Source organism: Myotis nattereri, assembly GCF_964212035.1.
Source record: "Myotis nattereri genome assembly, chromosome: 10".
Classification (NCBI taxonomy): Eukaryota; Metazoa; Chordata; class Mammalia; order Chiroptera; family Vespertilionidae; genus Myotis; species Myotis nattereri.
In genome coordinates this window covers 83,694,710-83,718,862 of record NC_138085.1, presented here as the reverse complement: position 1 = coordinate 83,718,862, position 24,153 = coordinate 83,694,710, and the positions used below count along the sequence as shown (strand labels likewise).

Sequence of the window (24,153 nt, the reverse complement as noted above, 5' to 3'; positions counted from 1 at the left end):
GCCGGCATGGCCTAGTGGTTGAGCGTCAGCCTATGAACCAGGATATTACACTTGAAAGTTTAACACAATTTTCAATTCCTGATCAGGGCGCATGCCCTGGGTTATGGGCTCAATCCCCACTAGGGGGCGTGCAGGAGGCAGCCAATCAATGATTCTCTCTCATCATTGATGTTTCTATATCTCTATATCTCTCTCCCTCTCCCTTCCTCTCTGAAGTCAATAAAAACATATTTTGAAAAAATAAAAAAATAAAAGTAAAGTGCCCAGAGACATGTCCATGTGCAGACATACTGTAGACCAGCAGCAAGCAATTGTTTTCTTAGGGAAATGGCCAGGAATCTCTTTTTTAAATAGAGGATTTATTGTGACAATAAAGGTTACCTGCCACCACAATCCAAAAAGCCTGGGCCTGTGTGTGGCGTGTCTGCACACATGATGAAGAACAAGGCATCAGAATAATGACACATCTGGGAACCCCACTTGCTTTAATTCCCCACTTCCTGCAAATAAGTCCCCAGATCTCGAAATTGGTGCTCTATGTGCAACTGTGCCAACTATCAAATTAATGTTAAAATATGTGCACCCTCCCCTCTGATTTATAAGACCAGTGACAAACAGCAAAAGGACAGGCATGTCGTAAAGTGTATGGATGGGGTGATGGCATGCACAATGACTCTCATAAAGAATGAAGGGTATTCTTTTGGATTCACGAAGTGCAGCACAGATCGACTGGCTGGTGGCTGCGTGCACAGAATTTTCCATAAACATCCCACAGCGCGCCCTGTTGTACGGCAGCCATACATTAATTAGAGCGTCGGCAGACACTGTGCTGTGTTTCGTGCACACAAGTGAATCTTCATTTTTCACATGCAGGGCCTTACTAATTAAAATCAGCTCTGCAATTAAATGTGGAAAATTGTGTTAAACTTTCAAGCGTGATTAGAAAAAATGCAATTATTTTCAGGACATTTTATTTCAATGCAAATGAAATTTCTACCAATGTGAGCCTGGCAAGTGGGAAACACAGGCTTCTGATTTCTCTCTGCCTGTCTTCCTCTCTTTCCCTTCCCCCTTTCGGGTTACAGATGCCCCTCAGTTGCATGCTGCAATGCTCCCCTCCCCCCGCCAGTGCCTGGCTCTGTTCCAAGGCTCTCAGTGAGAGCTCTCTGTCAAGCATGAATAATACAGCCCCGGCCGCTGGCAGAATCCCAATGAGGCGTGCCCACATCAGGAAGCAGGCCCTCCGCCTCCGCTCCAGAGCAAGTCCTGTGAAGACAGGCAATTATTCACCCGCGGCGGCCGCCACGGCAATCACGCTGGTGGGTGCGAAGGTATAGGAAATGGAAAAATCTGAATAACGAATATGCACAATAAGCCAGAGAATCCAATACTTTTCTAATCAAAATGGAAGCTACCATTTGGAGCTTTTTATTTTAAAGTTTCATGATCAATTGATTTGGCTCTGAATTTCTTTAACTGGGAGGATTTAAAATAATAGCAATGCCCATCACCCAGTTTCCGGGGGCTTATCCAGTGTGCCAGACTCTAAAGCTAAATTTTGGGTCAAATCAGGACTCTGTTCTCAAGACAGAAACAAGTTAAAAAATCACAATGAAGAGTAAATGTAAGTGAAATCTACGGAATTTCAGAAATAAATCCAGAGGGTCCCAAACAGACGTGAAGAATGAGGCCATGTTGGGGCCTCTCTGTCTGTCCTTCCTGATTAGAGGCTTGTACAAAAGTCACTGTTCAGAAAGAGGGAAATCCGTTAACTTTACATATTCCAGGATGTGAGTAATTATACAAGGAAGACTGAAGTGCAAATGCCTCCGCATTGTTTAACAGTAACCTATCATAGATACTAATACATTTTGATTATTCCAGTATCTAATTTTATTAGGAAAATTCAAAACCTAAGAACAATAAGCTTCTCTGGCCGGTGTGGCTCAGTTATTAAGCGTCGTCCTGTGCACTGAAAGGCTGCTGGTTTGATGCCTGGTCAGGGCACATGCCCAGGTTGTGGGTTTGATCCCTGGTAGGGTGTGTGCAGGAGGCACTGGCCAATGTTTCTCTCTCTCCCCTCCCCTTCTTCTCTCTCAAAATCAATAAAAATAAAATATAAATAAATAAAAGAAAGAAGAAAAGACTGTCCAATAAAAAAGAGCAGTAAGCTGTTACTTTGGTGACAAGTTTCATTTCCACAGAGAGTCCACTTTCTCAGCGTCAGTTTGCACTTGGTTTCCAACACAGACAGTGCCTGCCTTCAACCTGGGAGGAGCACTCGACACTGTGACTCAGGTCCTAGAACTTCCATCTCAGTCCAGTGTTCACGAGCAGCCTGGGCAGAACACTGACCGTCCCCATGGGAGCCGGCGTGGCAGTACCAGCTCCTGTAGGCTCTGGATTAGAGCGAGGTGTCTACCGGGTGCTGGGACTGAGCTAAAACAACAGCAGACAAAGTGGACGTGCGGCTTCTCTTCGCCCGCCTCCCTCCTTCCAGAGTCAGGCTTAGGTTTGGGGCCATCACTGAAAACGCCCCCCTGGTGACGGGCACAGGCTCTGGCATCTGAGCTCCGCAGCCGCAGCTTCGTGCGGATCCACGTTCACACTGTGCCTGGAGCCTCCTGCCAACACTGCTGTCGGGGAGAGCAGGCCAGCAACTTCCCAGATTCCCAGTAGGTGCTTCCAAGCCTTCCCTCACCTCCTGCCTCACCCACCCAGACAACGGCTGTGGGCGCGTGGGAACCGGCTTGTTTTTCAGCCACGAGGGTCCTAAGTGCTCGCCTGCTCGCTCACTGGGGACGGGGCACCCAGGGAGCAGAGCGAAGGGGTCCGGGAAGCTTGGTTCCCAAACGTGAGCCTCTAACAACTAAACTCACTGAAAGGACCGGGAGCTCCTTCGTTTCTGCAGAGGAAGCTCTGTGAGGGGCCGGCACCTCGGAGGCACATCATGGCTGCAGCGCCCCCGGCAGGCCAGGTGCAGGAAAAGCCACAGGACCTCAGCAGGGGTGTCAGCACCGCACAGCTGGTGGCTGATGCCGCTGGAGAAGAGGGGGTCAGAGAGGCCTGGCTCCTAGGAGGAGAGTGACTTCCAGCCGAGTGCAAACTGCCGGGTTTCTGGGTTTCTGTCGTGCACATGCGCGGACGATAGAAGGCGCAGTGAGAAACAAGGCAGCCGCCTGTGAGAGACACAGCGATGTTCCTGAAGATAAGTGTCGGGCATGTGGGTTCGCTGCATGGGAAGCCTGAGCCTGACTTCCTACTTCAGGGCACAGAGGTGCTGGCCGGGCTCGGGTCCCTGCCGGCCAGGGGCTGGGATTCAAGCACTCCCCTCCCGGCCAGAGGAAGTCTCTGAGGAGCGGCGTGCGCTCGCCTCTGTGTGGGAACCCCCTCCTTTCTCATTTCTGCCTCGACTGCCAGGGGATCCACTACATGCTGTGCTACATGAAAACCCCTGATACAGTTTGGGTTTCCAATTTCCCTCATGTTTTTCCTACTTTCTTTCTTTAACTTTTTAAAAAATATATTTTTACTGATTTCAGAGAGGGAAAGAGAGAAAAAAACATCAATAATGAGAGAATCATTGATCCCCACACTGGGGATCAAGCCTACAACCCAGCATGTGCCCTAACTGACTGGGAACCATACCGCAACCTCCTGGTTCATGGGTTGATGCTCAACCACTGAGCCACATGGGCTGGGCTCCCTCTCACTTTTAACTGCACAGTTGTATGTGTGTTTATCAGCTACCTCAAACTAGCCATGAGCTATTAACACAAATATTCATGATAGATTACCTCTTGTGCAAGGACACAATTTTTTAAGTAAGGCAAGACCATCAAAAAATAAGTATTAGGATCCCCCCTCCCCCACCTTTTTAACCAGGATCTTACACTCTGAAGTCCTTTTTTCAAGCTATGCTCCCTTTCACAGGGATGTCTGGAGGAGGAGGCTCCGCTGCACCCCATGCCAATTTCTTACAAACCCACAGCCCCACCTGCCTCAACTGAAAACGAGCGAGTGAGCCGTGAATGCCAGCAGCTGCCACGGAAGCCACAGCGCAGTGACACGGAGTGACCAGCTGTCAAGGACCACACAGTGTGTCCTACAAGCAAGAGTGTGCACAGGGACTGCAATCAATGTTTGGTTCCCTTAGAAATTTCCTCACGATAAAAAGAAAGGTCGGGGGTTCAAAATATGACGATGGAATGAGAATTGATACTGGGTGGTGAGCACACCATGCAATATACAGATGATGAATTACAGAATTGTACACCTGAAACTTATATAATCCTACTAACCAAAACTGACCCAATAAATTCAATAAAGTCAAAAAGAGAACCGACAGACATCATTTTATCACTTGGTATCAAATTTCCTAAAAATTGTTTTGTTTTTTAATATTGTTAATTCCACATACCTGCCTCCAATTATTTTTTGCATGTTCAAGTAAATAAAAACTTCAACATACTAAAATAACACCTTTTCCTGGTCTATGAACTAATGTGATAACTGAATAAAATAAAATTGTAGCCCTAACAGAAAGACATTTATTCAAAAACTTATCCTGGAAAGACCGGAGTGTGGGTGCTCTTGTGAGAACCCAGGAGGCTGCCTCTGGGCCATCTGGAGCGGCCGCTGCCCCCATTGCAGCAGAGACAGGACAGCAGAGGCCAAGGCCACCCCAAGGGGGCAGGTGTTCACGTGCTCGTGCCTGTGGAAGGACCTGCCACAGAAGGAAGGCTTTTAAGCCAGAACTCCCACAATGGGAATGGGCGACGGTCCAAGGACACTGATGCGTAGGTGCATCTTACCTAAGAAGGGGCACCTTTCCACGTTAAGAAACCAAATGTCATCCCTCAGCTACACATTCTGGTAATACGTAGACATCAAAAAATAAGGAGAAAGCCTCACTGGACACCTCAAGGAGGTTCCGCAGAGGGAAACGCATCCGGTGACTAAGTTCTGAGAGGTGATGAGTCTCACACAGGGTCTGTACACCCCTCGGGTTACCGCTGGGGAAGGTGCCCGTGTCGTTAAATAAGTGGTGGTGGTGGGTGGAGGGACAGCACCCGTGTCTGTGCTGGGAGCAGCTCTCCACTCTCCCCCGCCCTACATCCCTAATGAACTATTCCCATTAAAAAAGTAGGAATTCTAACAATGACAAACAAAACGGCTCATGGTAAAAATTATAGCATTAAGAAAAGTCAGGTAAAAACTTGTTGAAACATCTCCGATCTGGATGTTTCTGTGAGCCTCCCTACGATTCCTTCTGCCTCGCTCCTGCATGGCCGGTGCTCTGCGCCACATCAGCATCCGTCGCGAGCCAGAGCCACCCTCGGATCACGCCAGCCCAGCCCAGGCCTCCTGCATGGAGGAGTCTCAGAGGCAGGAGGGCTGCCTTGGGACACATGGCAGCTGACGGGGCACCTCGGTAGGGACGTGAGTGTCTGAAACAATTCTTACGAAATGTCATAATTTTTCCTGTAAAACTGTGATTATGAAATATCTAGCTGACACTTAATTAAAACTTTTTGTTATTTAATCATTTTTTAATAGTATGATAAAGTTTAACCAGTGACTAATCAAGAGATGATGAGGGGAAAATGAGATTTCACTCATGGCTTGCTAACCTGTTTCCCAGTGAAAATACCAGGTGGTTTTTCTAAGACTTTTAGATTAGATTTATATAAACACTCCTGCATACATAGCACAAATTCTTTAACTATTTAAATCACGTAGTTCAATCATTTACTCTTTCGTACAGTAATAACACTAATATAATAAATCAACTTTAATATTTTAAATCACAAAATTTCCTTAAAAAGAGACCTTGCCATTCCTTTGGTGCATACATAACGGAAGTCTGACAATCCTCCACCACGGATGCTTGTTAAAAACTCCGGCCTCCTTAAATGCTATATGGGAATCCGGGGAGTCACTTTCCCCGATTTTACAAGAGGATATTCAAAATAATTGCTTGATTTCACCCATAAGTTCGTGTTCAGCTGGAAGGATGTGAGTGTGGAAGTGAGGAGGCCGCCCGGATGCCGAGGGCACACCTGCTTCAGCATCTGGGCTGCGGCCGTGCCCTGGTCTCCGATGGTCTGTCAGGTGGGGTGACAGCTCAGAGTGTGTGACAGCCTGTGCACACTTCACTCATCACAACGGAAACCCCACGGGAAGAGGGAGGGGGCTGCTCAGTGTCCCAGAGGAGACCGCCCTCCCCCGACCACCCACGCCTCAGGTGCAGACAGGGCTCCGCTGTGATGCGTCCGTAGCAACCATGACTTAGCCACCTTGAGATGCTCCCACACTCCTCTGACACGCCTGAGTCCCGGGATTTATGAGGACAACATGACCCTTTAAAGCCCAGACTCTCCTGGGGCAACCAGCCCTGTCTCCCTCCCGGCACCGCCCCTCAGCTGCCGGCACTGGGGGGCTCTCGTCCTGGGACAAACTGTTCCGTTAGGGAAGCCATGCTCTGCAGGGAGACCTGAAGGCCACACTCTGATTTAGCGTCTGTGATTTATGTCCTGCAGCTCCGGCAGGAGAAATGGGGGAGGAGAAGCCTCTCAATGTCAGCGCCGTCCCCACGTGCGTGGCAGAGGGCCTTCAGACTGGCCTTAATTTACGTCGTCGTACGTATGACCATAAATTTGCCCCTGAAACAGGAAGAATGGCTCACGTGCTGAGAACCTGTACAAGACCAACGACCGGGCTCATGTCCGAGGGAAAGCACAGCACTCGCTGCCCTCCAAGAACAGCTGCCCACCTGTCAGCAGGGGCCGGCCCCCAAGCCACCTGAGACGCGCCACGCCAAAGAACGCAGGCATTACCTTCTGTGTCTTGCATATTTGCCACTAACATGGCCGCTGCCGTCACAGCCGGGCGTGGGACAGCTGCAACGGGAGAGAATGAATTACACGGTGCCACATGCCGCAGGCGGTTAGACCGGGAGCGTCAGTGACAGGACAGAGAAGGAGGGCCACACAGATGGACAGGGAAGTGCAAACCTGGAGGGGCGGTTACGGGTGCTTTTCATTAGTGAGTCTCAGGGGAGGCAACTGCATCAGGGCAGCGGCCGTGAGGAGACCCATGCACTTGGACGTACAGTCTGGCATGAAACGCCTGGACTTCCCACACTGCCAATGGGGACACATGTACCCACAGAGCACTGACCTGAACAGCTCCTGGATGGCTGGCTCCACGGGAACTGCAGAGAGAGAGAAACAGATAACAAGGCGTCATCTACCACAGCACCCTCTTCCACACAACATTCCCGAGGGGGGGCAGGCAGCGGTCAGAATGCATCAGGCAACAGCTCCTGCAGCATGAAGGTGACTCCGAGGGGCCTCCAGGGAGTTGGGGGGCGTGGACGTACCTCGAACCCCTTTGGACCGTGTGCGATGACGCTTCTCCTCGGCGTCCACCTCCATCTGGGGATAGAGTAGCAGGTGGTCAGTGTCCTTCTCCCACATGCCGAAGCCAGCAGGGTGCCGCTGCGCCCTGGCATTGTAGGGACAGTGTTTGAACCTGTGCCCCTCTGTGCAGGGAGCCCCTCCAGGGGGAAAACATCAGGCAATCCAAAGGCGTTGGAAGTAACGGGCCAGACCTTGATCTCGCAGGGATGCTTAATCGGGAGGCCCTGCCTCTGTGAGGAGCCTTGAGTGCAGCCTGCATCCTCGCTTGTAAACGACTGAGTAGGACACATCTGGGTTGGTTCTGAGTTGAACTTTGTACCAAGAATGTTCACTGGAGGTGTAGTCTGTCCAGGAATGGGTGTCACAGGACAACGATGTGCCTGGGCGACTCACTGTACCCTAGCTCCTGGGTGCTGCTGCTGCCCACACTGATCTAAACCATCAGGAGGCTCCTCAGGGACACAGGCCTTCGCTCGTGGTGACCCATAGGTCTCACTGTGGGGATGACGACGTGTTCTCATGCACTGCCTTGCGGGACCCTCCCAGCAGCTTTGTAAGGAAGGGACTGCACCGCCTCTCCTGGACATCTGACTCGCCCACAAGCATCCGATGGGAGTTCATGCAGGGCCTGTCACCACATGTGAATAACTATACACGCAAACTGCCCATGGCGGGGACTCCAGTGCACCCGGCGGGCTGCCAGGAGAGCAGCAAAGAGGAGACGCAGGTCCTCTGACCACAGGAGCAGAGCTGCTCAGCCCCACCTGGGACCTTCCTGCCCTGCCCAGGGGCCAGAGCTGCCACAAGACGCCACCTTCTCCACTGGGTGCCGAGTACGGCATCGGGAAATAAAAAATGCATGTAATAAACAACAGAAGCTTTCAATGGGCTTAATGTTCTTTCATGGGAGATGGATGTGTTCAGATACAAGACTGAGATTCGACATAAGCATTTCGGAAGAGGAGGAGCCAGGGTGAAGCGAGGAAGGAAGGAAGGAAGGAAGGAAGGAAGGAAGGAAGGGAGGAAGGAAGGGAGGAAGGAAGACAGGCTGCACCTGAGCCTACGTATCACCCTGGACAGAGCTTGGATGAATGAGTGAGTGAGGCCAGTGGCTGGGACCACGGCAGGTTAAGGAGGTGGCAGGAGGCGGATGAGTGCCAGGAAGAGGGTGGAGGGAGCAGAGAGGGAGGGCGAAGGCTGGGGCTGGAGGGAGGGGCAGAGTCGACCCAGCAGCTACACAGCTGCAGGCGCCCACTGAGCAGGTGGTGGGGCGGGAACACCTCACACACACATTTTAGCCAGAAGGTCACGCGGTGCAGAGCACGGAGGGGAGCAGAACCGAGGGGGAGGACAGTCACCGGGCTGGTCCAACGCCTGGAGCGCCGGGCCGGGCCGTCGGGGAGAGCGAGGCCAGGAAGAAGGATGTGAGCGGAGGAAACGAGGATGCGCACGAGGCAGTGCCTGTGGTCTCCCCTGTCCGTGGTCACTGGGCCCACACGGGGTCTGGAGCCGTGGGCGCAGGCGGCCCCGCAGGATGTCAACAGCACCTCGGGCAGCTTCAACGCTCCAACCTGCTGGTCTGCACACAGAACTCCCAAGCCTGGTGCCAGGCCAGCAAAGCCTAACGCATTGTGCAGGGGCACAGCGTGGAGGGCCGCCGTGTCCGGGGGAGTGGGCAGAGGCTTCCTGGTGGAGCTGAGACCTGAGCAGGTTTAAAAGCTTCATTGCAAGTTTCAGGATTTGGTGTATGGGGAGTCGTGGGGGGCTGGGGGTGTCCCAGGCAGAGGGACACCTGTGTGGAGACCTTGAGGGGTTATGCTAGGCAGTGGTCGGCAAACTCATTAGGCAACAGAGCCAAATATCAACAGCACAACGATTGAAATTCCTTTTGAGAGACAAATTTTTTAAACTTAAACTAAATAGGCAGGTACATTGTTATTAACTTAATTAGGGTACTCCTAAGGCTTAGGAAGAGCCTCACTCAAGGGGCCAGAGAGCCGCATGTGGCTCGCGAGCCGCAGTTTGCCGACCACAGTGCTAGAGGTGCCCTTCCTTCCACAGGGCTCAGGCTGCTCACACCTCTAGGAGGGACACAGGCCGTCTGTCAAGCGGTCCCCTGGCTCACACACCTGCGTGTGCCGCCCCGGCCGTGGCTCAGGAGAGAACCCCCCTCCCCCACCAAAGGCAGTGAGGCGGCCCTTCTCGCTGGACGTGACAGTCAACACTGGCCTCCTTAGCTAAGAGCTCATATGACTAAGAACTGTTTTATTGTTTACTTTAAATTTTGCCCGTTGCTTTTTATGTATAGGGGACAACCTAGTTTTTCCCAGATGGACAGCGGATTCTGCCATTAGTCACTCGTTAGATCAATGATACTCCCCACCAGTCCAAAGGGCCCCTTGCTCATGTCAGTTCCCACCACCGGGGGGCCCCTTGGGGCTGCTCCGTGCTGTCCCCCCGTTTAGGCCATCGCTCAGCCTCCTTACTGCGAGGACATCATGAGGTGACTTAGAACAACGTCTAGCCAGCACCAGCACCAGCACCAGCACCAGCACCAGCACCAGCACCAGCAGACCAGGAAGTGATGGTTCTCTCTCTCCCCAGCTCAGGAAACCATAAAAGGAAGGGTGGAAGCTGATTTAAATGCTGCTCCCACACAGTTGTTTCAGAACTGCCAGAGGGTCAGATGGCGCAGAAAGCAAACACTTCAGTCAGCATTGTGGGAGGGTGTTCATCCCCAGCGTGTACGTACACCTGAGTGTTAGGTCAGAGGCCACTTGACACCTATGGGCATCCCCACATGTTTCATTTTATCAGGGATCACTCCTCCTCCATCCCTGCCTGCCCCTCCATCCCTGCCTGCCCCTCTATCCCTGCCTGCCCCTCCATCCCTGCCCCCTCCATCCCTGCCTGCCTCCTCCATCCCTGCCTGCCCCCTCCATCCCTGCCTCCTCCTCCATCCCTGCCTGCCCCTCCATCCCTGCCCCCTCTATCCCTGTCTCCTCCATTGTTGGGGACCGTCATGCTGCTGGCAAAGTCTAAGCTGACCAGAGGACATGGCAAAGCCCTGGACTCTACCCTATGTCGATCCTGGAAGGTTTTAAGGTCAAAGCTCAGGAAAGGTTTTAGGCTTTATTAGAGTTTGCAGCAAAGTGGAACTAGACAAGGCTTGACCGAGGCACGACCTCGGTGGCTAAAAGTGCAGTTACTAAAACATAACCTGATTGTCATAGTAACTGTCAAACAATAGATGGATCTAGTCAAAGCTTGCTCAGTCTTGCCCAGCCTGTAACAATCTGCTACTTCCCTATAATGGGCCAAGTCCTAGCAGTGATCTATGAAGCATGACCAGCCACAGCTTAGATATAAAGCAGTGTGTGTAAAGAATAAAGCTGCTGGTACTGGTGCTGGTGCTGGTGCCTTGTGCCAGTCCTCCCAACCCCGGACTCTTGTATTTCATCCCACTCCGCCTCTACCCGTCGGACCCTCTCCAAGGTGCGGGTCACCGCACTCCATCCCTGCCTGCCCCTCCATCCCTGCCCCCTCTATCCCTGCCTCCTACATCCCTGCCTGCCCCTCCATCCCTGCCTGCCCCTCCATCCCTGCCTGCCTCCTCCATCCCTGCCTGCCCCTCCATCCCTGCCTGCCCCTCCATCCCTGCCTGCCTCCTCCATCCCTGCCCCCTCCATCCCTGCCTCCTCCATCCCTGCCTCCTCCATCCCTGCCCCCTCCATCCCTGCCTGCCCCTCCATCCCTGCCTGCCCCTCCATCCCTGCCTCCTCCATCCCTGCCTGCCCCTCCATCCCTGCCTGCCCCTCCATCCCTGCCCCCTCCATCCCTGCCTGCCCCTCCATCCCTGCCTGCCCCTCCATCCCTGCCCCCTCCATCCCTGCCTGCCCCTCCATCCCTGCCTGCCCCTCCATCCCTGCCTCCTCCATCCCTGCCTGCCCCTCCATCCCTGCCTGCCTCCTCCATCCCTGCCCCCTCCATCCCTGCCTGCCCCTCCATCCCTGCCCCCTCCATCCCTGCCTGCCCCTCCATCCCTGCCTGCCCCTCCATCCCTGCCTCCTCCATCCCTGCCTGCCCCTCCATCCCTGCCTGCCCCTCCATCCCTGCCTGCCCCTCCATCCCTGCCCCCTCCATCCCTGCCTGCCCCTCCATCCCTGCCTGCCCCTCCATCCCTGCCCCCTCCATCCCTGCCTGCCCCTCCATCCCTGCCTGCCCCTCCATCCCTGCCTGCCCCTCCATCCCTGCCTCCTCCATCCCTGCCTGCCCCTCCATCCCTGCCTGCCCCTCCATCCCTGCCTCCTCCATCCCTGCCTGCCCCTCCATCCCTGCCTGCCCCTCCATCCCTGCCCCCTCCATCCCTGCCTGCCCCTCCATCCCTGCCTGCCCCTCCATCCCTGCCCCCTCCATCCCTGCCTCCTCCATCCCTGCCTGCCCCTCCATCCCTGACTGCCTCCTCCATCCCTGCCCCCTCCATCCCTGCCTGCCCCTCCATCCCTGCCCCCTCCATCCCTGCCTGCCCCTCCATCCCTGCCTGCCCCTCCATCCCTGCCTGCCCCCTCCATCCCTGCCTGCCCCTCCATCCCTGCCTGCCCCTCCATCCCTGCCTGCCTCCTCCATCCCTGCCCCCTCCATCCCTGCCTGCCCTCCTCCGTCCCCACCTGCCCTCCTCCGTCCCCGCCTGCCATTTTGAAAGAAGGCCTATCTCCCATTGGTGACTGTTAGAAGCACCAGGTGACCTGTCAATGGCTCTGAGGCCAGAGCTGCAGGACCTGCGTCTGGGAGGTCAGGATGGCCCAGCAGCCTTGGTCTCACCGATCAGCTCGCATCTTTTCTGAGACTAGAGAACGTTAACCCGACGATCATGGCTTGGTTTCTGAGTCTCTCCAGCAATTTACATTTAGAAAAACCACCTTAAAGCGCTACTTACACATTCACTCCTTCAAGTCCAGGGTTTATTTTTATAAGGACAGGTTTTCATGGGAATTTACATGATTTTATACTTAAAGAAAACTCTTGAATTTAAAACATTTACTTTTGAACCAATATAAGCTACCAGAATAACCTGAAGAGAGGGCAAGGAGTTACTTTGTAAAATGTAAACTTTGCATGTGGAATCAGGATTTATTTCATGACTTTCATTTTCCCTCTTTCTCCCCAATAAAATGCGCACCTTCTTGTCCAGCCAGTGTGGCTCCGTGGTTGAGAGCTGGCCTAAGAACCAGGAGGTCACGGTTCGATTCCTGGTCAGGGCACATGCCCAGATTGCAGGCTCGATCCCTAGTAGGGGGCGTGCAGGGGGCAGCCCATCAGTGATTCTCTCTCATCACTGATGTTTCTATCTCTTTCCCTCTCTTCCTCTCTGAAGTCAATTAAAATATATTTTTTAAATATGTGCACTTCCTCAGGTTAAGCCCGTCAGAAGCTCACCCATTTGGGGAGGCTCCTTTAAGACCCGGAGGCTGTGCTCTGACCAGCCGGAGCGCTCAGGCCACAGCAGTGACCAGGGTGGAGCTGTCCTTGGGCTCCTAGGACAGCAGGAGCCGTCTGGCTTGCGTCCTGCACACTGTGAACTGCTCTCCTTCCGGCAGGAAGAGGCAGAGGCACCGTGGGGTCACGTGCGGGGGCCTCTGGGACCTGTCAGAGCCTGAGCCCCGCCCTCCCCCTCCCGCAGCCGGTCCTTCACGATTCGGGAAGCGATAGCACCTGTCCATTAGCCAGGCCTGCCTTTCCGCTCCCGAGGCTCACATTTGGTCCCTCACTGCTCACAGCACCCTGACCAGCAGACTGCAGAGGCAGAGCTGACGCCCTTTGCCCAGTGGGGGCCTGGAGGGAGCGTGGGGAGCGAGGAACAGAGGAACCCGAGCCGCTGCTGGCGAAATGCAGTGTGTAGACCGCGCGGCACACAGCTTCCTGCACCTCCATTCCCGTGGACCACCGTCTCCAAGGTGACCAGGACCCCGCCTACTCTCAGGACAGGAGAATCGGCCTGTAAGGTCAGAAAGACTTGGGAATTCTACACAAGTCATCCTTGAAAAGTGCTTAGGAAAACTACTGTAACCAAATTCTTTTCCAAAATATGACAATTTTCCATTTCAGTGAAATGAATGCAGCACAAACATGTTAGAAGGTAGGTGTCTGTCCCTACTTATGTGGAGAGAAAGGATGGCATTATTATTAAGGGAGTGAAGTTAGAAGAGGGTAGCTGTGCAGTTCATGGCTTCGTGGCTTATAATGTCCAAGTTCACTTATCCAACCTCATAGGATGAAAATGGGGAAAATCAGGCAAATCAAACAGGAACAAAGCCCTGGTGAGTCTGCTCAGAGGTTTCCTTCTCACTGAGGGTGGCAGCAGTGACACACCCTCAGGGACAGAGACCCACCCCACCCCAGCCGGTGCTGCTTGGTGAGGAGGAGGTCGGTGCTCAGAGAGGAAGAGCAACTGAACTGGGAAAACAGAAATTCTGGGCGAGAAAAGACGAGGGAGACGCAGCGACGCGCGGCTCCGCCTGAGGCTGGGGCGGGTGGTGCTCGCCTGGTCCTGGTGGAGCCCCACGCTGAGCGGTGAGCGACAGCCACAGGGCCCTCCCACAGCGGCTCCTCGCCCCTCCGGCTGGGCTGGCTCACGCTGTGCCTCTCACCTGGACCTCCTCCCTGTGACCTCTGCCGGGACTGTCACATCTCTCCTCCAACAGCGTCTGCACCCCCTTCTCTTGGGCACTCCGCACCCGCTGGATGTCACTTCTAAATCTGTTCAGAGGCCACAGTGGCCCCCACATCTATCGCTCCCACCCCAGCAAGGTCCCCGAAGCCCCGCCCACTCCCCCCCTGCCTCCGGCTCCTCAGTTCTGCCCCAGGTGCCCGCACACTCAGGACGCCCCTCTGCCAGCGTCCAACACGCTCCGCTCCTTTCCACTGCGGGCCCCGTTTCTAGCTGCTTCCTGAGGCGGCCTCTCCCTTCCCGTCCATGTAGACACACGCGTGGCATTTCCTCCCGCACGGGCCCTCAGCGCCTCATGCTGTCCCGCCTCACTGCTGTGACTGCTCGGCCTCCACGCCCGCAGCCTGGTGTACATCCACTCCCACGTGTGTGCCTGTATCGTGGGCAGAGCTCTCCCTCCTCTGCTGTCACCTGTGAGGCGAGTCTGCCACCTCCTGCATCGGCCCCGTGTTTCTCAGCAATCATCCTTTCAGTCCGAAACCTCAAAGTCTTGTCTTGGTTCCTCTACCCAATCGCCTATCACATTCTGGGCCTTGCAGTTGTCTGTCTGTTGCCAGTTCTTTCCATCTCTCTGGACACCACCGAGCTCACACCTGACCCGCCAGGACTGAGTCCCTGTGATGGTCTCTGGGTGCATGTCCCTCACTGTTTTGCTTCCTTGTCTAGCACCACATTTACAGCCGTGATCTCATCCGCCCGTTTCCACCATGGAGAATCCAGACGGGTCCCTGCTGACCTGCAACAGCGTCTGGCTTTCCTTCCACAAGTCCCACAGGGACAGCAGCCGTGTGTGTGTGTGTGTGTGTGTGTGTGTGTGTGTGTGTGTGTGTGTATGGGGGGTGCACACCGGGACACTGCAGCTGTGCAGGGGCAGAAGGGCAGTCACAACCACCTCTTTCCGGCAGCCCATCTCCTGGTCCCGAGGGCAGCACCCTCTGTGCCTAGAACGTGGCAGACAGGAGCACTCCCCTGTGGATGCTCACTGTCTACAGAAGCAGCCCCACCACACACACACTCTTCCTAAGCTGCTGCTTTTCATGTGCCCAAACCACAGCCACCTCTCTAGGTAAGTGCCTGTGCTAAGCTCCTTTTCTGAATGGATATGTGCCATTCCCCAGAACGCATACACTGTAACCTACTGAACCATTCCTGTAAATTCCCCTACTAATGGATTTCAGGTTGTTTTATTTCATGTATTTGCTTTCTTCCACTGTACAAAGGTGCCATAAATGTCACACACATTACCCGTATTTCCATATTACGTTTTTAGAACAACACTGTCACTACTGTTAGACAGGTGAAAATGCTGCATTCTTAGTAACGCATGATTCTGCCCATTTGCCAAGTGCCCATCACCAACAAGTCCCACAGGTGCTTACCTCTGCGAGGGGGACCCCCCCCCACCCCCCTGGTCACTGCGTCATTGCTCTGCCTGAGTATGAGGTGGGTTAAACGTATTTTCTTTTTGGCCTCTTGCATGTCCTCTGCTGTGAAGTTATTATTTCCACCTTTTGCTTATTTCTTTTTAAAAAGTCCTCATTAATTTGAAATAGCTCTTTGTGTATTAATGTATTAATCTAACCCCCTTGCTCATCTTATCTGTTGCAAATATTTTCTGCTAGCCTTTTTTTTCTTACTTTGCTGTGGTAATTTTCTCCGTATATAACTAAACAATGTAGGTCCGCCAGCAAGCAGTCATGACCCCTGCAGGCGCATCCCCGGGCTGGCCCCGTTCTGTCCACCCAGAGCTGTGTGCTCCCACCCAGCCCACAGCGAGGCGCCTTCCCTAACTGGCAGCTGCCTCTGCCTGACCTGCCCACCCCTCAGGGGACACGAACAATAAAGAGACCACATGAGCGCGAGGAGAGAACTGCCCGGAACAAGCGGCGCCTGCTGCTATCCGGCCCTGGGCAGGCAGGTCCCCGAGACGCTTCTGAGACCGTCTGGTCTGTGTTAGCATGTCCACCCTAACGTCCCCCTCACTGAGATTTTGATGAAGTGTTAGTAAGAAAATAAAATTCAAAGACTCAAATATGTTTTGACATAGAAAACTATTAATAGAACTGGACATTTATATCAATATTTAAATTATCCTTGTGACTGTCTAGTAACTAGACTCTAATTCATTTTTTAAATTCAGTGTTTTAAAATATGTTTTACTTATTTTTTAAGGGGCAGACAGTACTATAAGAATAAAGAACAGAAAAACTGTAGAAGCTTATGTCTGCAAGTGATAACATGTATAATCTGTGAGCTCCGTTTATGGCCACTGGAGATAAAATACAATATCCACAGAGGAAGGGCTACCCGAAGGGTCGGAAGAGACCCTGAAGGACCAGCGTGGACCAGAAGGCAGAGAGGAGCGAGTGCCTGAAGGCGGCGGCAGGGGAGGAAGGAGCATGAGGTGGGATGACAGGGTTCTGACGGGGACACCGGATGCAACATGGCCTCCCTGGAAAGTGGTCAAGCCTATAGGTGACACTGTCTAGCTGGGGTCCACCCACCAGGTGGTGGGATGTGAGACTGAATGACGCTCAAACCCCTCCTGTCCCCCTTTGTCTGAATTTGGGTCATGAATGAGATCAGAGGGGACGTTTTGGAGAAGTTTCAGGAGGAAGGTAGGATGACAGACACACCTCCACAGACTCTGCAGTGGACGGGTGCTGCCCAGGACTGGCCCCAAAGGGGCAGAGACAGGTAAGAGCTTGCGGGGAAGAAAGAAAGCTGCCCTCTCTTCTATCACCTGCAGGCAGGTGGGTGCCCATCACAGAGGGAGAGGTGGCAGCCGTCAAAGAGAAGGGCAGGGAAGGCCCTCATGGTGGCAGCCGAGAGGAGGAAAGGTAGAGGCACTGAGATAAGGGGGAAGAAGGCGGGAAGGGGAGGATGCAGAGGTCAGGGGGCAGCAGCTGTGGCTCCGTAAGGAAGCAGCCTGACAGGTGGTCCAGACCAGACGTCGACCTGTGTCAGGACCTGTGAGCACCGGGCATGCCTCACATGCGCACAGGGCACACTGGCTCGCTGTGCAGACGGGAGGTGCCGCCTAGGTGGGGCCTACACCCCCCGGTGAAGGCACCTGCTTTACCTTGCAGGAAGTCTTCTCTCCTAGGAATGGAGGCAGCGTGACTGTGGGCAGGACACAGGCCCAGGGGCAGGGTTCTCTCTAAGCTCTAATCCTGGTCCTCCCCAGCTGTGACTATGGCGAAGTCACTTAATTTCTCTGTGCCTTGGTTTCTCCATCTGAAAAACATGAACAACAATGCACAGCACCAATGATCGCACCAGCTCATCAGGAACAAGTGTAAATAGAGAGCATGCCCTTTGCAGTGGTCAGCAGGGACCCTCAGCTTCCTCCAGGATCAAATGCCTTCTCTCCTACCCATGGACAGAAGTTCCCCTGGAGAATTCTTTTCCTGGACTTGGAACCTACTCTTTCGGCTCTGAAAAAGGGTCTCCCAGGCCTTGCTCAGTTGGTCCTGTCTGGGACCAGCCCTGTCTGGGAAGGCTTGCTCCTGCCAGCTAAGTCACCTGGGTGGGCTCATTCCCTCAGTGCTTCCCGCTCCTGTGGCTTATGGGATGAAACCTCTCCAGGCTGTTCTAAACCACAGCCTCGTCAAGAGCACAGGTCAAGTGCACCAAGTCTGGCAATGCTCAGAGATGACGCAGAGGAACTCACAGTGACACTGCACTTAACCAGCAGCATAACACTAGAACAGGACATCAACGTTCCTTGTAACTTCTCATTCGAACAACAGGCAACGACATAGTTGAGTGAAGAGACAGAGGCATCAGGATCCTCTTCCTCAGAATCCAGCAGCCCTCCCTGTTCCTGGGAAGCAGGTCTTGTCTGCTTCTGCTGGCCCCCAGGAACGGAGCATAACTGGGGGTTATTATTCTGTGACAGGCTGTGTAACTAATAAGACTATCAAATGTCTTGATAGACATTCAGGTCGCTTCCTGTGTTTTCTAAACGAACTCTGCCCTGTGGACATTCCTGCTGGTATGTCCTCCTCCAGCACAGGCCTCAGGCTTCTCAGCCTTTAAACCTGAACAGAACTGGACAAGTGGCCCCTTAGTGTGAGCTGGTGCCTCCGCCTGGTGGCAGGTGCACGCCGGACAGTCCCCAAGTCTGACCCACCTACTGCCCTTGCTACCACTTCTCTCTCCTCTTCTGGGAGCGACTGACTGTGCCCATTGCCTTTTTGACACGTTGATATTTAACCTGGATATTTATTCTTTTCATGTTAAACCTCCTCGGTCCACCTCTGGCCTTGTTAGACCCTGACGCGTGCTGTGTGCCTCCTGTCTGCTCTCCTGTCCGCAGACGAGAGGACTGTCCTCGAAAGGAACAGGACTCCTACCTCCAGCACAAAGGGCTCTCCTCAGCGTGACAGGCGTCTCCCTCGGGATTAGGATCCACTGTTCAGGGGCCAGGTGAGCACCTGCCTGGGACTGGACTAGCTCTGTGACCAGCAGTCAAGTGAAGGTGGACAAAGGAGTGAGCACCTGCAAGGAGCTGGCCAGCGGGGCTCCGGCAGCACGGGGGGGGGGGGGGAGGCACAGGGTGGGCAGCACGGGGGGAGAGGCACAGGGGGGGCAGCACGGGGGGAGAGGCACAGGGGGGGAGAGGCACAGGGTGGGCAGCACAGGGGGGGCAGCACGGGGGCTGCTTCACTCGGGAACGTGCCTTTTCTAAGGAGGGTGCCTGGGCTCCGACCCAAGGACAAGCCAGATGGCCGAGCGGGACGCAGACCGAGAACGCGCAAGTGCGCACGCCCAGGGAGAGGAAGCTTAGGGCACGCCATCACAGGCTGCCCATGTGCAGAGTGGGTGTCGGTGCCATGTGCGTGCGGCGAGGGGTTTCAAAGGGTTCCAAGTCCGAGTCGGGGCGAAAGTGATATAATTCCTGTTTCCACTGGCTCCTGTGCCTGGTGCTGTTTGTTCTCCCTGGAAACCAGGAGGGTCTTCTCCCCACACAGAGAGGAGCACCTGCCCACTGGGGAGCCCGCCCGCCTCCAGCTTCAGCTCAGCTTGGGGGTATCTTCTCACGTACGTCTAAATGCCCTGTATTTTACAGGATAGTTTTTCTTTGTCAGATTCAGAATTCCACACTATTAATTTTATAAAACACACAAATCCAACCAAGTCACAGGGGCAGGACAAGCACGGAGAGACATTGCCCCTTGTCCATCTATCAGACCTTCTCCGGGTTCGGAATGCCGGACGATGCTGACGCGTGAGGTCAAATCCGTCCTTATTTATCCATCAAAAAATACTATTTTTCGGCCTGCAAGCAGACACGGTCCAATTGGTCAAACGCGACAGAAGATGGACCTTCCATGCGTGCGTGACCAACAGTGACACAGGACGCTTTATCTTAAAGTGCCACCGCCGCTGAGAAGGGACCATGTCCTCCCAGGCAGGCTGTCCCCACTCCGGGAGCCACCAGCTCCACGACCACCGCGAGCAGGCCTGCACTGGGACAGCAGTGCCGCCACCGTGTCTGTAAACGCCGTGCTTCCCAGACCTCATTACGGTACAACTGGGTGTCCCATAAACTCTCCCGTTGAGGTCCTAACCCCAGGACCCTGAATGTGACCGAAATCAGGTCACTGCCCAGAAGTAAGTTAAGATGTGGTCATACAGACGAGGCTGGGCTTTTATAAAAGGGGGTTTTGGACAGAGACACACAGCAGGGAGAGCACGCTGCGACCAGTGAGGAAGAGCGCGGGTGCTGCTCCGGGCCAGGGCTGCCACTGACTCGGGAACGCCGGACGCCCGAGCGTGGGAGCAGATGCTCCCTCCCGCTCAGGAGGAACCTGCCGGGGCCCTGGGCTCTGACATGGGCTTCACCCTCCAGGCTGTGAGACCATGAACCTCCGCTGTCCGCAGCCTGAGCAAGGGCACCAGCGCGGGGTCTCCTCACCCTCGGAGGCCCTGCCTCAGTCAGTCTGTGGGGGAGGGTCTCTGTTGGGGCTCTCTGTGACCTCCTCACTCCATTCCTGGCTCTTACTTCAAAGCCACTGACAATCACCTCCACTGGGGGTTTTCATTTGGATGGAGTTGAAGGTCAAGGGTCACAGCCACGGCCTAGCCTGAGGCCTGGCTCTCTGTCTCTGGCCAGCCTTGCAGGCTGAGGGCGTCTTAGGCCCATTTCCAATTGCCCTTTTCCACTCAGATGGCACCCTGCAAACGCTCCAGCTGTCTCTGGAGAAAATGGGGTGACACAGGAGTAGTAAACCTTTCCCACATTCTCCTGTGTCCCAGGCTGAGCCTCCCCATGACCTGAGGAGGAGGAGGGTGGCTGGAGCTGGAATCCGACACTGAGACACATCGCCAGTGGTCATGTGTTCTGGCCGCTGTAAGGAGTCCTTGAGTGTCAGAACGAAGGATGGAGACAGCAGGAATGGAGCTAAACCACGGCCACAGGTTAGAAGGAAAACAGAAAGTGAGCTGGGCAGTTTTAACCTGTGGGAGGGAGGGCTGCAGCTCACCTGGCTGGGAGAAGGGAGGGACCCTTCAGGAGAGCTGAGGCAGGAGGCGGACGCATTCCCATGGCTGGGCTGGGCATCTGTGGAGGCTCCAAGCCCTGGACAGCAGCCGCCTGCCTCCCTGCACAGCCTTCGATCTGAGGAGGCTGTCGGTGGGCCTCTTGCTGTGGGCAGGGGCAGGTCACCAAGGGCTGCCTAGACGTGGCCTGTGCACCGTCCATCCTGGGAGATCTCCGTGCTGAGCTCCACCCACAATCTGTGTGGACCTTCCCATCCTGTAGCAGTTCTGACTGGGTGAGCCTCTCCCACAGGTGGGACTGCTCCCTGTGCGCACACCCGGGGGACCAGGCGACGGGAGGAACCTGAAGGGCTGCGCCCCCCTCAGAGCACCAGTCCTGGGCAGTTGGCTCTGACCCAGAGCAGTGCCTGAGCCACCTACCTCAGGCTGTCAGCACAAGCTTTCCAATCAGCCTGGAGCGAGGGCATTCCTGCCAGGGGAGCCCTTCCTTCAAAGAGAGGCATGGGCAGGGACAGGGTTAACGTGATGCGCTGCCGAAGGTCCCTTTGAAACTGTCTAATTTTAAAGTCTCTCAATTAAAACAGAAATTCGGGGCAACATTTTCCTGGCCGGCTTGCTTTCCTTACACGTGAAAAGTGTGGACTCTTCTGAGAAGGTACTTCAAAATACTCCCTCTCAACAAATGCCAGTTTCCGTAATTCTGAATTTTTTTATCTTGACTATAATAAAAAAAGTCAGTATACTGTATCTACCTTCTGCCACTGCTCCTACTGAAATTACTTCCCCAAAGGTGCCCAAACCCCAAACCCAGGCGTGCTTTCTCCCCGCGGCCCCTGACGTGTCCGGTCTCTCTCTGCTCCTGAGCCCCTTCTCCTGTGGGGGTGCAATTCACCTCCTCATTTTCAAGCTGCTCTTCCTACCCCCACATTTAGATGCTCCCAGAATTCTGTTCGCGAGTCTCCGCTTTCATTCTTGGTGACTCTGTTCACTGCAGGAACTTAACTTTTACCTCTAACTAAACAACTCATCCAGCTTTGCCTCCAAGCTTGATTTTTCATCAAATCTTTTCCCCGTTTCTGGCACCTGCCTCGTCTCCCTGCCCAGACCCCAGGGATGCCTCATGGCTGCTTCCCTCCTGCCACCAGCCAACTCTGACTCCCACTTCCACCAGGGCCACCACCCTCCGTCACCTTTCCTCCAGCAGGAAGTCGCCCTGGCCCTGCTCTTCCCTCTTCCCGTGGGCAGCCAGGCGCCGGGTCACAGACTTTCTGTCTCAGCTCTGCAGTGACTCACATTCTCCTCACACCTTCCTCCTGGTCCCACTGGAGCTGCCGGAGTCTGGGCAGCCCGTCTCAGCACCCGCTCCCCGATCAGATGTGGCCGGACCTGTGTCTGCGTCTCCACTAGAGTCTAAGCCACTCTGTGCCCCCTGATGTTTTTTCTTTATTTGTAAACCTTATACAGAAACCCAACGTATCAGAGGGAGGAAGCTCAGGCACTGCGGGTGAGGGGTGGGACCCTGGCAACTTGGTTTTCACTCATTCCCCTCGGCCACTGCACTTCTGGAAACCCTGGCTCCGCAGGGCTCAGCATCCGGGGGGGCGGACTCCCTCCCTGCCTGGGGGGCCCTGTTCCGCCTGCGTGGTCATCAGCTCAGCCAGCACCAGGTCTTGGACCTTAGGCCTGAGCTTTATTTACCTGGGATGGTACTTCACCCAGGAAAGGCCCCCATGGTACTTACTGAGTTGAAACCAGCATAAAACCAGCACCTGTAAGAAACGTCTAGACCAGCGGTTCTCAACCTGTGGGTCACGACCCCCTTGGCGGCCAAACGACCCTTTCACAGGGGTCGCCTAAGACCATCCTGCATATCAGATATTTACATGACGATTCATCACAGTAGCAACATGACAGTGATGAAGTAGCAACGGAAATAATTGTATGGTTGGGTCACAACATGAGGAACTGTATTTAAGGGGCCAGAAGGTTGAGAACCACTGGTCTAGACAGATTTCTCTCTAACGCCCACCAGTGTGATTGTTCTCAGGGAAACAGACATGCCCCCTGGTCCCGAGAGTGTGGCAGCGCTCAGGCCTCCTGGTGAACTAACCTGGGAGGCTGTGACAGATGCCACACTCACCTACTGACATCAGCACATATTTACATACATTTGCATAGAACATCCAGGTCACCCCCTGCTCCCAAACCTGCATGCTGGATGAATTTTTTAAGAAGGTAGTGTGACCTGTGGCAATTATATTCAAACCCAACATTCAGAACAAGATACACGAAGCAAAACAAAAATCTAAACCAATCAATGACACGCCTGATTAGATAAAGACGGTAGAGCTGCAGCGAGAAACAAAACCAGGCTCCTCGCTGCCTTAAAGCGGCAGAGCCCACACCGAGACCTGCTCCTCAAGGACCACTCCCCCGCCTCAGCCAACACTCACTGGGCTGTCAGGTGTCTAAGGTCTGGTTCCGGCTTCGTCATTATAAGGTGGCAGGTCCCACTGCCCCCCCTGCACACGGCCTCAGTGGATTGAATAAGCCCTGGCTGGGCTCCCTGCATGAGAGCTGGGCCAGGCGTGCTTCCCTCCGACCAGGGCTGAGCAGGGCTCTGCGTGGGCTCTGGGGGGGTCTGCGTCTCATGGATGGAGGAGCGGGGGAGGGGCTCAGAGAGGCCAGGCTTCAGGCCCGGGACCAGGGAGCAGACGGCAGGGGTGGGGGAGGTGAGACAGGCAGGGCAACCCATCTGAGGGGCCCTGACCAGTGGAGCTCCCTCCACCCACTGAGTCTCCGTGTCTTAGTGACAAGCAGCTTCTCCCCTCACTGGAGGTCAGCTTCTCCCCTGCTGTTAGCTGCCAACGTTGTACTTTTCATTACCAGCTCCAATCAACTGCATGTCTATAAAACCCAACAGAACGACCCTTTAGCTTTATGAGTCAATGTTAATTTTTCATAAATCCAGAGACTGGCATGTTGCCATCACAGCTCCGGGCACTGGGACCTCAGGGTTATCTGTGTCTCTGTGATGTCACAGCAGTCGGGACAGTGAGGTGAAGCAAGGGCAACGTGCTTGAAGCGGGGGCCTGGGAGACACACTCAGGACAGAGTCACATGGAAGAAGGCAAGGACTCCAGCCAGAGGTCACGTGACACCACGTGGGCGGAGGCACTGGCCCTGACTCAATGGGCCCCAATCCCTGGCCAGGAGACCAGTTCCCAACGGACTCTGGCACCAGATCTGTTTGCAGAGCTACTGACTGAAGAACCCTTGTGCATCAGGAGAAAATTAGCTTCAAGATTTGAAGGTGACATGAGGAATTACCATTTTTTAAAATTCTAGGATTCATCCTGCTAAAAACATTGATTTGAGTCACCATGTTCTCACAGAGATGACGTGCAGCAGGGACTCTGAGGTAACCCCCTGAAGGTGACTGTCTCAGCTGTCTGTCCCTGGTTCAGAACATTCTGAAGGACCAGGTGATGTGAG

At 54.4% G+C, this 24,153-nt stretch overlaps 1 protein-coding gene across 1 annotated transcript in view; it reads right to left on the bottom strand.

The window, feature by feature from the left end:
* MYT1L (myelin transcription factor 1 like) overlaps positions 1-24,153 on the bottom strand; it is a 296,451-nt gene that overhangs the window by 86,894 nt on the left and 185,404 nt on the right. Inside the window, exons 5-8 of the mRNA XM_081100618.1 lie at positions 17,234-17,388; positions 7,385-7,439; positions 7,183-7,216; positions 6,840-6,902 (exon numbers count right to left, since the gene is read on the bottom strand). Coding sequence (XP_080956744.1) covers positions 6,840-6,902; positions 7,183-7,216; positions 7,385-7,439 — 152 coding nt within the window. The 5' untranslated portion in view covers positions 17,234-17,388. The remainder of the gene's footprint in view (positions 1-6,839; positions 6,903-7,182; positions 7,217-7,384; positions 7,440-17,233; positions 17,389-24,153) is intronic.